The sequence below is a fragment of the Buceros rhinoceros genome, unplaced genomic scaffold (assembly GCF_000710305.1).
Source record: "Buceros rhinoceros silvestris isolate BGI_N320 unplaced genomic scaffold, ASM71030v1 scaffold36726, whole genome shotgun sequence".
Classification (NCBI taxonomy): domain Eukaryota; kingdom Metazoa; phylum Chordata; class Aves; order Bucerotiformes; family Bucerotidae; genus Buceros; species Buceros rhinoceros.
In genome coordinates, this window is record NW_010418781.1 from 30,501 (window position 1) to 43,105 (window position 12,605).

General features: G+C 47.0%; 1 protein-coding gene across 1 annotated transcript in view; it reads left to right on the plus strand.

Annotated features, from left to right (window-relative positions):
* LOC104495669 (integrin alpha-E-like) overlaps positions 1–10,858 on the plus strand; it is a 19,285-nt gene extending 8,427 nt beyond the window's left edge. The window contains exons 12-30 of the mRNA XM_010138665.1: positions 134–255; positions 1,282–1,433; positions 1,522–1,675; positions 2,386–2,536; positions 2,620–2,687; positions 3,015–3,150; positions 4,106–4,236; positions 4,752–4,892; positions 5,148–5,212; positions 5,649–5,685; positions 5,750–5,971; positions 6,336–6,466; positions 7,213–7,346; positions 7,462–7,610; positions 8,143–8,271; positions 9,242–9,312; positions 9,957–10,080; positions 10,384–10,485; positions 10,778–10,858. Coding sequence (XP_010136967.1) covers positions 134–255; positions 1,282–1,433; positions 1,522–1,675; positions 2,386–2,536; positions 2,620–2,687; positions 3,015–3,150; positions 4,106–4,236; positions 4,752–4,892; positions 5,148–5,212; positions 5,649–5,685; positions 5,750–5,971; positions 6,336–6,466; positions 7,213–7,346; positions 7,462–7,610; positions 8,143–8,271; positions 9,242–9,312; positions 9,957–10,080; positions 10,384–10,485; positions 10,778–10,858 — 2,300 coding nt within the window. The remainder of the gene's footprint in view (positions 1–133; positions 256–1,281; positions 1,434–1,521; positions 1,676–2,385; positions 2,537–2,619; positions 2,688–3,014; positions 3,151–4,105; positions 4,237–4,751; positions 4,893–5,147; positions 5,213–5,648; positions 5,686–5,749; positions 5,972–6,335; positions 6,467–7,212; positions 7,347–7,461; positions 7,611–8,142; positions 8,272–9,241; positions 9,313–9,956; positions 10,081–10,383; positions 10,486–10,777) is intronic.
* The last annotated feature ends 1,747 nt before the right edge of the window (positions 10,859–12,605 follow it).

Consider the following 12,605-nt stretch of genomic DNA (forward strand, 5'->3'; position numbering starts at 1 on the left):
CTGGTGCAGTTCAGTCCCTTGTTCGAGGGAGAATACTTGTGCACTGGTCGATAACGCTGCACAAAGAATGTGGCTGTGACCAAGACTGCTGATTGCCTTCTCCTCATTCCTTTACTTTCTGTATCCTGGGCAGCCTCTGGAAGAGAGATCGCGTTTATTCTGGATGGATCGGGGAGCATCGAGCCAGAGGATTTTGAAAGAGCAAAAGCATTCATCCACAAGATGATGAAAACGCTGTATGAGAAGTGCTCTGAGGTACTCTCTCCTCTCTGTTTAGCAGGCTAAAGAATGTGCTGCGTTTTATTTAAGCTGCCTCTTTGAGAGCTCCCGACTGTGCAGATTTGTTTCCGTTAGGATGGAAAAGCCCTTCCACAGCCCTCACGAATTCTCAGCATGGTTTTGCTTACCTCTTAGCAGGACGTTCCCAGTCTCGATCCCAAGAACTCTGTAGGTAGAAAAGGTCTGATCTGTATGCTCAGACACCCCTAGCTCTGCTACGCTGCTGTGCTTGGAGCCCAGCGAGCACGTCTCCGCTTTCTTGTGAGGTGACCGTCATGACTTTCTTCTGGTTTGCTGGTCTGTCCCTGCAGTCAGAGAAGCGCCAAGCAGACCGCCTCTGCCGCTGCGCTCCTCACCAGGGCAGGGAGCTCCAGTCCCGGGGCAGTTAGCTCCAGTCCCGTGTTCTGCGTGAAGGTGCTCTGCTGCTGTCTCCACTGAGGCTCAGAAGTGTGATCCACACACCAACTTTAGGAAAGCCTCTACCTCTCAAAGGCGCCAAGTGTCAGTGTATTTTCACTTGTTGTTTGTGTAGTGGAAGGAAGAAACATTGTTATGCGTTGTGCAAGTGCAGAGTGAGGAAATGGTCCCGCTCTCCAGACCGACAATCAGATCATCATGGGATAGGAGTCCTCCAGGGAAGGAGAGTGTGCAGCAGGGAGCAATGAGGAACATTGCAGTAATAGCACAAATAATCCCCTCTGCAACCTGCACGTGGGCCAAACGCAGCAGGAAGATACAGAGATGTAAAAACAAATCAGTGTTTCCCAAAACCATTTTTCTCTCTGTACTGGCAGTGCTTTTGCTCTCCTCATCAATAATATATTTACAATAATCCCTGTGTCTGCACTAGAGATATTTAAAAGCCACTTTCTCCTAAAAAACCCTCTTCCTTTCTGCATAGACTGTTTCTGTTGGGATTTCTGGGCTAGTTGTTGCAGAGAACCCTCTTTCTCTGAACTAGCGGTGGTCACAAGCAGGTGCTTGTCTGCTGCTTCCTTCCAGTGCAATTTTGCAGTGGTGCAGTATGGGTTTGAAATCAGAACTGAGTTCGACCTGCGAGAAAGCTGGGACCCTCGTGCCACCCTCCAGAAAGTGCTTGATATCGTGCAGGTGTGCAACGTGACCAGGACAGCATCTGCCATGCAGCACGTCCTGTAAGTGACCAAAGAAAGAGCACAGGAAACGAAGGGGATGAATCCCGGGGTGCTTCATCCCAGGTTCTTTGTGTTGCTGTTTTACCAGGGATTCCATCTTCACTGAAAGCCGTGGGTCCCGCAAGGATGCGGCCAAGGTCATGATTGTGCTTACAGATGGGGAAATACTCCTGGATGAAATGAACTTGACAACAGTGATCAATTCACCCCAAATGGCCGGAATCGAGCGCTATGCCATTGGGGTAGGTTGGAAATGTACTTGGGGGGTATCTTCCTCCCATTTCTTGGTAGCCCTGGGGGTAGAGGAAAGGAGAAACTGATCCATGTCAGGTTCCAGTAAGTAAGGGAAGAGGCAGCTGTAAATTAAGGGGGGAAAGATCCAGCTATGGTCTGAACTGATACTGTCATCTGTGTAGTGTCAGTTTTACACCCATGGCTGTTCCTTCCGACACCCGCATTCAGCACCTTGTGTCTACTCGCGCTCAGGCTCTTCGGCACAGTCGTGCTTTCAGTCGCTCAGACCATCTTGTTCTTCCTTGTACAAAGTTTTTAGAAAAATCTATCTAGGATGACTGGATCTAGTAAAGCACTTCTCCGTAGTCAAGCCTAGCTCCGCCAAGTGAGGTTTATGTTTCCTCATCCAGGTTATCCTGGAAAATGTCAAAGTGATGAATAAAAAAAAAAAGGTTTTCTGACCTACCCACACAAGGACGAAATAGCAGAACCAAGGGGTTGTTCATTGCTTGTTTTCTGACTCAAAATTAGGCCAAGAATTTAAAACTACCTTCTAGATGAAGTGTGGGCTTACAACGTTCAGCTTTTCAGAACAAAACTTGTGATATATTCTTTACTTGGCCAGCAAATTAGCCTGTGTGTGTTTGTCAGCAAATGTAGGTGGGGTAAGGAGACTCTAACGGCTGCTGCTTCTGACCGATTTGCATCTCCCCTGCAGGTGGGAGATGCCTTCAAAAAACCAAAGGCCCTAGATGAGTTGCGGCTAATAGCCTCCGGCCCGGGTGACACCAATGTGTTCCAGGTGACCGATTACTCGGCATTAGAGGGGCTGCTTTCCACCCTGCAGCAGAGTATTATTGGCATAGAAGGTAAACAGTGACCTTTCTGTTTCTCCAGTACCTCTTGAGGAACAAGGAGAAAGCAGCTTACCCTGTTTCTCGTGCACCCCCAGGTACGCAGGGTGATGCTCTGGAATACGAGCTCGCGCAGGCTGGTTTCAGGGTGCAGGTCGTGGATACGGTACGTGTTCTGCATTTAACCCTGCCTACGGCCGTCGCTGTGCTGCTGCCTCAGTGCTGGTCAGGGCTCAGGAGGTCTCCCAAAGTGTGAGACCCGCGGGGGCAAATCACCTCTGCAAGACACTGCTTGCTTTGAACGTTCCAGATAAGCAAAAATATCACTTTTATATAGTCAATCAATAGTGAGTTTTATTGTAGAACGGGATTTCTGTCGTGTGACCCCTGTTCTAACCACTGGACCCTTTTCGTACCACCTGGGGCTTTGCAGAGGCTACAGGCAGTTGCCCTGTGTTCGTCTCCTCTAATGCACGGTCTGTTACTCCTGCAGCAAGTCTTAATGTTCGGTGCGGTGGGGGCCTTTGACTGGGCTGGTGGCATCGTGCTGTATGATCTGGCAGCCAGGACCGCTGTTTTCCTGAATGAAACTAAAGAAGAAGCCGAAAAAGCTAAGTACAGTTACCTAGGTAAGCTGCTCACCTCTTCTGGAGAGCAAACGACAACTTGACTGCGGTTTTGCTTAGTTCGTGTTCAGTGCAGTGTGAGGACCTGACAGCACTTCCCTGAGGAAGGTCACCTCCTGCGGCATCTTGCTGCATGTTGAGTATCTCCTCTAGCAGGGACAGAGATTCTGGTGAAAACACTCTTCTGTCTCCTCGTTTGGGGGAATATGCAACTTGTTTTCTCCTGTAGTTATGATGCCTCATGGTGTTACTCCACTTGGTTTCAGGCTGTAAGAGCACTTGCAACAAAGGGCTCTTTTGAGGGCTGATAAGGAGAACTATATCACTTGTGAGTGTCTGGAGAAGAGATGGCTTGTGAATCGATGCTGTCCTTGGCTTGGTGACGGATAAAGCCTTGCTTGGTCACCCCGGTGCTCTGTAGCTTCGTGAGCCCTGTACCTCCTGACCGCAGCCTTGGCCATAAAGTCGTAGTGCCAGTAGTGGGAGGTGCTGTGGCCTGGCCGTGTCAGGATAATCCTCCCGTTACCCGCTGTTGCAGAAGCCCTGTGATAGATCTCTTTTCGCTTTCTGCAGAGCATGGTATGTTCTTCACTTCTGTCATTACTCTGGAACTGTGACAAATGCTAAGAAAGGTCATCCAGCATCCAGGCATCTTTTTCAGAGCAGTGAATGATCTGATTACCCTACAAGCTGCTAAGAGCAGAAAACTCAGCTTTGCTGGCTTTTCTCTCAGAAAAGTTACCTGCTCTTTCCTAATCAGTATTCTTATGAGATGCTTTGTCATCAAAACCATGGGCCAGAACAACTGGACGTGGTGTGAACTCTTGGATCTCATTGGATATGTAGGTCTGTGTCTCAGACCAAACGCGGGGGTGGGGGGGGTTGTTTTGTTTTTGTTTTTTAGAAAATGGAACCGATAACGCATTTGCTGTTTTTGCTTCTTGTGTGAATGCACCAGGGTACAGCGTGGTGGTGGCACACACAGAATACGGACCCTTGTACGTGGCCGGAGCCCCACGGCACAGCATGAGCGGGAAGGTGTTTGTGTTTCAGGACGGCCTCTTAAAACAAACCCTGCAAGGAGAACAGGTACCGTGCTTCCCTCGCCCCGCAGCAGTCACGGCAGTGGGCCGCACGCATCTTGGTTGCTCACATGGCAGCTGCACTTTCTCCTCCAGACACTTTACACCCTTCCAGAAGGGTTCAGTGTACCCAGGTGTGCGTTGCCCAGTCTTTGTTCACTCTGGGAACATCATCAGGAATCATGGAATTTGGAGAAAGACTGGGAAAAAACCCAGCTAAATGGGGCGTACTATATTTATGTCGTGGTCTCACGGGGAGAGAGGTTGTCAGCCGTGGTATTTTGGGTTTTTTTTGTCTCTGTCAAATTGTTGATTAATGATTTTGTTACTGCTAAACTGGTTACAGGGTCTGTCCCTGAGGATGGCTGTAATAAAATAAATAATAGGAAACGATCCACATATAAGTAGATACGTGATGTTTTGTTCTAAAAACTGCCTTCCTGCTGCAAAGGAGACTGATTCTACAAAGCTATATATAGAGAATTCCAGAGAAAGAGCTGCTTGCCTTTTTCTGGAGCACAGGTTGGATCTTATTTTGGATCTGAGCTCTGCCCTCTTGATGTGAACCACAATGGGGTGACAGATCTTCTCCTTGTTGGAGCTCCATTTTACCATGTTCGAGGGGAAGAAGGAAGAGTTTACGTCTATCGCCTGGAGACAGAGGTAAAAACACTGGTAGCGTAAACACTCCATGCTGGGGATTTTCCAGCCATGCCGAAGCAGTGACAAATAAAACATTCCTCCTTTGTGCTCTCCCTGACCGTGCTCTCCCTGTATGGAAGAGGACTGCTGGCTGCAGCCTGCTCTTCTGCCTTAGTCCTTAGAATAGAAAAGAGGAATAACGGAAGAAATCAGCCAGTTCTGTGCTGAAGCTACGCTCTGATCACAGCGTGACGAACGCCTGTCTCCTGCCTGTAGACTGGCAGTTTGGTGCTGCGGATCTTGCTCTGCCATGCTCGCAGTAAACGTGTGCTTGGGGAGCCGTGAGAGCTTCCCTGCCGGGGACGTGTGGAGAACCGAGCGCTTTGGGGGCCTGCGACACAGGGTACGGGGTGTGGGTTAACTGTGGCATCTTGAATCAGAACGGAGCTGCAGCAGCAGAGCAGCAGAAACCCCCTTTGGTGCACAGCGGGGGTTTGCTCAGGGCACGTACAGGGGCGTTGGAGGCAGCAGAGTCCGGGCATCTGTTCGAATTCCAACAACGGGCCCCCTCTTGTGGCTCCTGCTGTAGCAGGGAGGAGAAGCTGGGCCGGGCTGGGTGGGGAAGCTCAGCCCGCTCCTGCTCTAAGGAAAGACAGTCCTGCAGCGTGTCCCCTAGCACAGGGCTGTCCAGGGACACTGGGCGAGAACGTGCTTGCTCTCCCCGGAGAAGGGTCCAGCTTTTGTTCCAAGAGTCAGCTGCTGTCTTGAACTTCTTAGGGCTTTACTGTTCACCTTCGAGCAGTATCAGTGTGCGGTAAGAACACTTTTTTTAATGTAGAAGGTACTTGTGCTACATTTCCTTCTCGGATGTTTTTCAGACTGGTTTGTTCACCTCGGAAGGACACTTAGACGTGCAGGTGACCTCTCCTTTTGCAAGATTTGGGTTTGCTGTGGCCAGCATTGGAGACATCAATGGGGATGGATATGAGGATATTGCAGTTGGAGCCCCCCTTGAAGATCAGCTCTCAGACAGTTCTTCCTTTGGCAGCATTTACATCTTTAACGGTGATAAAGACAAGATCAAGAGCTCTTTTTCGCAAGTATGTGTCTTGTTGGGAATTGCCTCCAATACACGTTGAGAGGGAAAAGCTTGTGCTTTTGTGGCGAGAGGCTGGGAGGAAAGACTCCCCCATTCCATTGGCACTGATGGGTGAGAAATTCGCAGGTGTCGGATGGTTTCTGTGTTTGTGCAGCAGAGCTGCTCCTTCACTGTAGTTACTCACCCACAGATGAGCGCAGCCTTTGCAAGCCTGCCCATCCATTGCAGAAGTCAGGAGTCAGTGCTCTGCATCCCAGCACTGCCACGCAATCACCCTCGTAGCAGCCTCGTCCGATGAAGTATATTCTCCCAAGGAGAGGAGGGAGATCCTGACTTACGTTTGTTGATGTTTCCCCCCCTTTTAGAGAGTAAAAGCGTCTGAAATTTCCTCAGGACTGCAGTATTTTGGACAGTCCATTGATGGTGGCTTTGATTTCACTAACGATGGTCTCCAGGATATTACAGTAGGATCACTGGAGAACGTGGTCATGCTCCGGTAGGTAATAACTGCTATTTTTCAGTGTGCTGGGGAAATGCTTCGAAGACAAATACAGAATCTGTGTTCCAAGCACTCTGTAATGATTCTATTTTTAATTCAGCATCAGAGGGACATAAAAAAAATCTTTCCCACTGCTAGAAAATACACAAAATGTAAAGCCTTTAGTTCAAGTTGCAGAGGCCTTTGTTTGTCTAAATCTTTGAACAAGTACAAGATAGTGCATAGATCTAGGTCTAAGATGCCCCGATAGCTGCAGTCCAGCACTGACAGTGTCAGTCATTTAGGCAAAAAAATTGATTTCTTTAGATACCATACCTCGTTTTCAGACATGTGGTAGCCGAGCGACCCATGTGGTTCACAAAGACTAAACCACATCAGACAGATTTGATTTTGTTCTCACATTTTTTATTTGAAAACAAACTGTAGATAAAGAGAGAATTTGAACTGCTAGATAATGTGTTTATCTAATGGAAACATAAACACCGTGTTTAATTCTGAAGCTGGAGCCGTATCGGTGTATTTTGGCTGCCTGTTCCTTCAGGCTCTTGGGATTTTGTGTGTTCTGTACGTTCCCAGCAGCAACTAGAACTTCTGTAAACAGGCCAGCCTGGTCCAGGTGAAGTACCATGGAAACACTGAGCAGTTCTTACTCGTGCTGCCAGATTTTCTTCAAACATTGCTCCTGTAATGTCGCAGTTCAAAAGTTTGTATTTGATGCTGTCCCTTATCTGTGCTTTGACCAGCTCGAGGCCAGTTGTCCACTTTCTGACCAGCATGAGATTCAACCCTGAGAGAATCCTCATTTTCCAAAATAACAGCATCGTTACAGCAAAACTATGTTTCGATACAATCTCAGCTTTACCAGTGTCTCCACAAGGTAATAAACGGGAGCTGTGATCAGATGGAAATCTACAGTCCTACGCTGTCCTCGGAAGCTTGGCCCCGAGGACGCTTCCTGGTGTGGCTAACGAAGGACTGTGGGACTCTTGCAGAGGTTTCACAGTTATTCATTCTCTACACGGTGGACTTGGACGTGAAGATGGCAAAGAGCAGAGTACAGTTTGAAGATCAGAACACCACGGCAAGTGAAAAGCTGTTGGTCAGCGAGCACGTGTGCTCTGAGCTGCAGCTTCACCCGCTGGTACGTGTTGGTCGGACACAACAGAAAGAGGGCGGGAGTTCTGGACAGAACCTGCGTGATGATGAGTCCTCCCTGAACCGTAAAAATACTACACTGGGGTTTTCTCAGTGTTAGACTTGCTGAGCGTGTTTTACAGCTGAGGCAGGAGGTGTGTTGTGCCATTTTGGTTTGTATTTTTATAAATCAAACTTTGTAGGTAGGTAAAGTACTTCTGATCCTCGAACTGGAGGAGAGGCACGAAGCTCTACAGGATTAAAGCAAACACAAGGAAACCGTTTTTCACAGCGTGTAGCTGAATCTCCAAACACATTATCCAGGGGATGTCATGGGAGCCAAATGTATAAAATGATCCAAAAACCCATTTGACAAGCTTATGGTCCCCTGATGACTTACTAAATGCAGTGGCACAAAGAAACTGTCTGAGCCAGCAGGTCCCTGGATATGCCAGCCGGAACAGAGGTGACGCGTGTGAGGACTTTTGCATTTTAGTGCTCACATATCCTCTCAATTTCTTGTTCTTCCTTTCTTGTAGCCCTGTGACTTTGACTGTTTTTCCAGTATTTTCGTGAGAGTTAAACACAAGCTCTATAAGAAAAATGGTACCATGGAGTTTGCTGTTCCCGTGCTGGACAGGTACCAGCCATCAGAAACACATTTTCAGGTAACAAAACCAAATGCTAGCGAAGAGCTTTCCCTCTTCCCAGAATGCAAAGCTTTTACTGCTAAAAATAAAAAATCGACGCTCTGCTCTAGGTAGACTTCAGGCGCAGGTTTCCTGGGACAGACCCGTGTTTGGGTGTCCAGTCTCCTCTCTCGCAGGTCAGCAGCAGGGTTCCTACAGGCTGATCTAGCTCTTTTCACGGTCGGTCTGAAATCCAGATCAGAGCTGCTGAAAAAATCCCATGAAGCTCTGTAAAGAGGCAGCTTTTTGCTACTTAAGGAGTCTTGACCACAGCTCAGTACTGAATTAGCTGTCCAAAAGGCCCAGGACGGCGCAGTGAGGACAGCATCTAGCCCTGAGCAGTAATGGACACTAATGACTGCAGTCCCGGCACTCCGGGGATTGCCATGTTGCCGGTACATTTATTTCCTAAGAATAATTCATGAGATTCTTAAGTGTTGGTCAGCATTGCTTAGCACTTATGCACCCAACATCTAATTATTAATTATCCTTGAACTTCTCCAGAGCTATCAGCCACAGACAATAGATTTTTATAGGTGAATAAAACTGTTGCTAAAGGAAGTAACCTCATCTCTACAAGATAGTGTGCCTGTACACTGGCGCAGCGTAGAACTTCCCGATTCAAGAAAAACATATAATCTCTGGAAGAGAAGTGAGTATTATTGCCCTGTAGCAGTCCAGCTCGCATTGCTTTAACAAGACGGTGTCCCCGTGAAGATGTTTCATGTTATTGCTGATAGACCTGCTCCTGGGGGCTGAATTACAAAACACCATCAGTTTAGGACTGACTTATCACCAGAGGGCCTTTTATTTCCACCTTCTCCTTAACTGAGGTCGAGGAAATGTTGTTTTTCAGAGAATGTATGTGTATATGTAAAGATACTCTGAATCTGCTACCTTGGAAGAATTGGGACTGTTCAAATCGGACTTGCTCTGTGTTTGCTTTCAGCTGCCCTACAAGAAGAACTGCAGCCACGAGACCATCTGTACCGCTCGTTTAACGCTGGCAAGTCACATTCAGTGAGTCACGGCAGATAGATCGTCCGGATCGTGCGCTTAGCATTCATACAAAACGTCATCTTTGTGCATAAGACCTTTTTTTCCCAAGTTCTCAGTCGAGAGCTGCTGTCCCTTTGCTTACACTGCTTTGCATCCGGAACATCGGTGACATCCAGACACACATCCACGTGTGCCCCCACGGGCACTGCTGGGCAGTCCTAGCAAATCCCAGGGGCAGGACCACGGTTCAAACAGCTATCGTCATCCTAAAATCACAGTTCTGGCACGTAGCTGTGGACGTGTGGTTCTGCTTTAGGCTGATGCACAGCACTACAGCAGTGTCGCTCAGGTTACGTAGCCCCAGCCAAAAAACCACGGTAAAAACTGGCCCTGGAGACGCGCCGAGAAACTGGTCCGTGTTTAAAGTCTATCTTGATGTAAATCAGCAATGCTAAAATGTTACATGAAGCTTGAGGATTATGACCTTCAATGTTAAGAAGGAAACACTTTCCTACACACCCCGAAGAATATTAAATAATTAATTGGGCTATTGCCTTACGCTGTGTGTGAAAGCATTTGGAAGGAGTCGTTACCAGACCGCTTCTGGCCTCTTCCCAAACAACAGCCCTGAGTCACCCACCTCATTTTCCTGTCTGCTTCTACAGGAAGGAGTTAGTGGTGGGCCACACTAAGGAGGTGACCATGAGTGTTCTACTAACGAACAGTGGAGACGACTCGTACATGACAACTATGGTCTTGAACTACCCTAAAAACCTGCGCTTTCGGAAGGTGGCTGTGGAGGTAAGACTGTCAAACAACTCTCAGAGCTGGCAGCAGGCTGCTGACAGAAACCCAGTGCAGATGCCTTTTAATTTACTACCTAAATAAATCTTGAAGTAAGGTTCAGGGAAGGGAAGGAGCAGTTCAGTTGTTGGGACTAGAGCCCGAATACTGGGTTTATCTGATTTAAGACTCATAAGCTTTTATTGGGCTATTTGTACCTAATTTGTTTTATGGGAGCAGACAAAGAGCGAGTTTAATTTCCCAGTCTGTTTTTATTCAACGTTAAGAGCATTCCCGTTCTGTTGGCAGCCATCCTCCCCTGCTGTTCGCTGTGGCCAACCACTACCAGTAACTTCTGCAGTCGTAACCTCCAACTGCAGCATCGGGCACCCAGTATTCAAGAAGACAACTGTAAGTAGAGATCATTATTTTCACATTTCCCCTGCCGCTAAATGATCCTGTGAGTGGCGGCTCTTGCATCCTCTGCTGCTGCAGTTAGGTGCCGTTCTTTCTAACTCGGCTCACGGCTGGTGTGCAGTTTCAAAGCAAGGCCCTGCGCTTTACTTAGCATCTCCTTGCTCCAGAAGGGAATGAGGAGCAGAAAACACATGGGCCATCGTGTGCCGTCACAGTCCCTGGTGAGTTAGAGAGTATTTACAGGGTAATTGATATTTTGTTTTGTCTTTCTCTTTCCTCGACACAGGCAAAATTTGCAGTGATTTGGCAGTTAGATGAAAGCATATTCCAAAATAACTCCACAGTCACCGTCAATATCAGCAAGTGAGTACTGCCGTTTCCACCACCAAATACCCTGAGAACGAGAAGGGAAATGCCAGAACTCCTACTCGGTGCCCAGGCTGTTAGCAGTCTCTGCTTACACAAAACCATCCGTGTTCTTTCCGACTTTCTAAAGCATGTGGGTCCATGTGAAAAAACCTGCCCTTCCCTTATGCTATTTCAGCTTTCCTCATGCTTCGTTATTTCAGTAAAAGATGGAGCACCCCTTAAGGGCCTAATTTAACGCAGCACATATTTAAAAGCTTGTGTTTTCTGAAATGTCAGACTGGGTTCTGGCATCCGCCTTCCTCAGCAGAGAGAACAGATGATTCACCTGACCATGGCAGGCAGATAATAAAGTTGTTTTATCCATCCTTTTTTTTAAAAGCATAAATGAAAATAGCACCGTTCTGACTGAAGAGCACGTCTTTGACGTCAGATACGCAGTCACTGCAGTCCTCACCAAGTAAGTTTTAAGAATATTCAATTATTTCATTTACTTGAGTCAATTAGAGGAAAACAGATGGAGAGGATGCCTGGTAAGATTCCAATACCATTTCCATCATAATTCCAAGCACTGCAGTTTGTCAAGTCATTTCTGTGGTATCAGACAGCAAAAGTAGAGTCTGGAAAACAGAACAATAAAACCTCACCATGGGCAGGGGGGTACCTGGGGTCTCTAACTTGCTTAGCTTGTAAAAAGCAGACTCGGAGATAGGGCTGGAGATTGACAGGCTGCACAGACTGCCCTCCCGCTGGAACAAAGCTGCTGCTGCCGCCTCTAAATTACTTAACGCATCTGGGTCAGTGCATGTACTAATTTTTAATAATAATAATCTAACTCACTTTTCACTTAGTTTGATTTATCGCACTCTTTAGACCAGTTTCTTTAATGTACGTGAATGTTAACGAAGGACTTCCTGAAATCAAAGAATTCAGATTTAACGTAAGTATAGCTTCGAATTTAGGTCACCTGGTACCTCAGGACTAGAGAACACTTATCACCTTGTGTATTTCCTCCTGTAGCTAAATGGGAAAAACCGCTTTAACGCTACCATCGAGTTACAGATTTGGGTTCCCGTCAGTATACAAGGTCACAACATCATCACGGTCAAAAACGCATCAGGAACACAGGTACTTTTTCTTATTTTTTTCATAATCAAATACCTCTTCACTGGTCTTTAGAGGGGGGAGGAAAAAACCCCGTCTGATTGCGGATTAGAGTGTTTTTAAAACGCACGCTACAGAAACTTCACATATATTTGCATTTTGTAGCATTGTTCCAGGTACAAGTTTTGCCAGACTGAACATCAGTTCAGTTTTAAAATCGAGTCCAAAGGTGGGTTTCCTCGCTCTGTCCCCAGCGGGACTGGCAATTTACCTCTGTCTTCACTCTGGCAGATTCTATTTTATTTTCTTTTTTGTTTGAAAAAACCCAATTTGTAAGAAAGGCAATACAGTAAGGAAAGAACGTTTAATGATCCAAGACTAAAATGGTAAAAAAAATTTCTGTGGACTTGAGAACAGTAATTGAGCTTGAGGAGATCTCTCACACACACCCCCTCCACCAATGTCAACTCTGTTCTCTTCCCCCCATCACCCCTCAAAAAAAGTACATATGGAAACACCTTAAAGCAGAAGACTCTTTTCCAGGGTTTTTTAGACATTTTTGGCAGCGTATTACACACGCTGGTAACCGCTCATAGCACTTCTTCGTTGTGCCAACATTTAAAAAGGCCATACATAAAAACTGC